This window comes from Limulus polyphemus, unplaced genomic scaffold (assembly GCF_000517525.1).
Source record: "Limulus polyphemus unplaced genomic scaffold, Limulus_polyphemus-2.1.2 Scaffold6409, whole genome shotgun sequence".
NCBI classification, from domain to species: domain Eukaryota; kingdom Metazoa; phylum Arthropoda; class Merostomata; order Xiphosura; family Limulidae; genus Limulus; species Limulus polyphemus.
Genome location: NW_013672019.1, coordinates 43,581 through 46,499, shown reverse-complemented (window position 1 = coordinate 46,499; position 2,919 = coordinate 43,581). Strand labels below are relative to the sequence as shown.

General features: G+C 32.6%; 1 protein-coding gene across 4 annotated transcripts in view; it reads right to left on the bottom strand.

Annotated features, from left to right (window-relative positions):
- Nucleotides 1–2,919, bottom strand: part of LOC106473694 (UDP-glucose 4-epimerase-like) — a 13,689-nt gene that overhangs the window by 3,489 nt on the left and 7,281 nt on the right. For all 4 annotated transcript variants that reach the window (XM_022402095.1, XM_022402093.1, XM_022402092.1 and 1 more), the window contains exons 3-5: nucleotides 2,535–2,653; nucleotides 1,762–1,875; nucleotides 187–366 (exon numbers count right to left, since the gene is read on the bottom strand). In XM_022402095.1, coding sequence (XP_022257803.1) covers nucleotides 187–366; nucleotides 1,762–1,875; nucleotides 2,535–2,653 — 413 coding nt within the window. The remainder of the gene's footprint in view (nucleotides 1–186; nucleotides 367–1,761; nucleotides 1,876–2,534; nucleotides 2,654–2,919) is intronic.

Below are 2,919 nucleotides of genomic sequence, written 5' to 3'. Positions count from 1 at the left end.
TATATATATATATATATATATATCCTCCGTTATTCCTTTGAAACTTTAACAATAAAAGAAAACACTTAATATCAGACTTCATTTTCACACAGGAACCCCTGCATATAAATTTAGAATTTTACACGAATTGAGCAACCAGGAAACTCCACCCCCCCCCAAAAAAAACACAATTAAAAAGATTTTTACCTCTTCTGTATTACACAAATCTTTTAATATTTCTTCGCCCATATATTTGCTTCGCCCATAAGGATTAGTACATCCAGATCCCGCTTGGTGGCGCTCATCAACAGGTAAATACTCGGGGTCACCATAAACTGTGTAGGAGCTACAGTAAACCATTCTTTTAACGTTTGCTTCTTTCATAGCCTGAAATTAAAGATGATATCAATTTATGAATGAAATGATGTTATTTTAAAATTAAAATTAAACAGACTCTTTATTTTTCTAGCTCTGATGTCCTTCAGTTAAAAAAATAAGCATTTCATCTGTTGTTACGAAACCGAAATTTGTAGCCCTTAAGAAGATTTGTGGAAGAAGAAAAAAAATCAGGAACCAAATTCGCAATAAGTACTTAACAATTTTTAAATAAACTATTAAATTTACTCTATATGATTAGCTATAGAAGCAAGGACAAAAAAAAAGGAATATAATGAATCCAGAACTATATTGATTTTTTGTAATTTTTTAATCACGAAATCACTGGTCAGTTATGAAGAATTATTTAAAATTCTTGTTAAAGTACTTTAAATTTAAGCAAACTAGTAACAACTGACATGGTGAGCCCTGTACTAATTAAAATAATTATAGCATGTTCAATTTTAGATTTATATATTAAATGAAAATACTTTTAGAACTGAGTAGATTCGTTAATAGAACGTTAGAATAAATCAAGGTATCGCTAATCACATTTTTACCCGTGATGTGTTTATTGTTGGATATCTTTGTTAAAACGTTACACAGGCCTGCGATGAATTGATTGACGTGTCCTGCATGCTCAATCCGAAAAATGACATCCGTTTTTCTCCATCACGTACAGATTTTTCACAAAACGTCATAAGGCAATACGTAAAAGAAAGACTACAACACGTAGTTTTGAGACTAAAAAACGTAGATTTCACACGCGCACACACACTCAAATCAGGATGAATGAGGATGCATATTCGTTTGACTTGTCTGTTTGTTTTGAAATTCGCGCAAAGCTACACGAGGGTTATCTTGCGCTAGCCGTCCATAATTTAGTAATGTAAGACTAGAGGGAAGGCAGCTAGTCATCACCACCCACCGCCAACTCTTGGGCTACTCTTTTACCAACGAATAGTGGGACTGACCGTCACATTATAACGCCCCCACGGCTGAAAGGGCGAGCATGTTTGGTGTGACGGGGATTCGAACCCGCGACCCGCAGATTACGAGACGAGCGCCCCCTAACCACCTGGCCATGCCGGGCCCATTCGTTTGACATCAATGTTCTTCCATTTTCTTCAGTTTGTTTGTATTTTTGTTAACAAAACATAATAATAAAAATGTACATTGTGGTAAACGAAATAATAATTTGATCTAAGTAAGAGGTTTTTCTTCTTTCCGATGTGTAAAAAAATTCCTTACGTGATAGAAGAAAAAAAAAAGAATATCATTTTCGAAATCTACGTAGCTGAATTATGGAAAATCCGTTATTAAAACCCAAACAACTTTTATTTTATTAAGTTTAAATTCGCAGGCCTATGTTACCTATCGGAGACTTATGATGGAATAGTTTTTTACCTTTAATAAATTGATGGTCCCGCCCACATTGGTCCTGTAGTACGTCAGAGGTATCTTGAAAGATTGAGCAGCAGCCTTGAGGGCAGCTAGATGCACGACGCAGCCGATTTCGTACTTGAAAGAATACAGGTGTAGCAGTTAACATAATATTCATGAATTCGATCGTGCTTGCTTGAAGTTGTTACAATAACATAGAATCATTAGTATAAATTAAATGATTATCACATAAAACAAGCACAAAAATACTTAAATATTTCTAATTAATTATACATTTAATTATAAATAATTAAATTATATTAATTAGAAATAATTAATTCTGCATTTAATTATAAATAATTAATTATACATTTAATTATAAATAATTAATTATACATTTAATTATAAATAATTAAATTATATTAATTATAAATAATTAATTATGCATTTAATTATAAATAATTAAATTATATTAATTATAAATAATTAATTATGCATTTAATTATAAATAATTAATTATAATTTATATAATTAACAATGTTAATTTTCATTTCTAATAGTACGTCTATTGGTTACGATATGTTATGCGCATATACACTAATAATACGCTAAAAAGGTCGCTAACATTTCCGGTATAACAATTCCAATATCTCTAAAACGGCAACTTTTTTTTCCTTGTTGCGATATTCAGAGAGTGTTGATAAAACAGAATCTCGCTCTTCGGAAAACTGTCCAGTTGAGCGTTTGTTATTTTGTTTATTTTCTAAGTCTAGTATGCATATTTGTATTTAACCTACTTTTTTAAACACTTCTCTAAGTGCCTCAGCGTCAAGTAGATCTGCTTTCATGAAGTTGACACATTTTCCAGTCATCTCCTGTACCCTTCTTAAACTTTCTGGCATTTGGTTTTCCTTATCTACGTAGGAAAAACAAACAACAACAACAACAATAAAACAAAAAGCGAACAGCGAACATACATGTATTATCTACCAGCGTACAGTCATTTTGAATTTCGCTCAAAGCTACTCGAGGGCTATCTGAGCTAGCCATTCCTAATTTAGCAGTGATAGACTGGAGGGAAGGCAGCTTGTCAACACCACCCACCGCCAACTCTTAGGCTACTCTTTTACCAACAAAAGTGGGATTGACCGTCACATTATACCGTCCTCAAGGCTGAAAGAG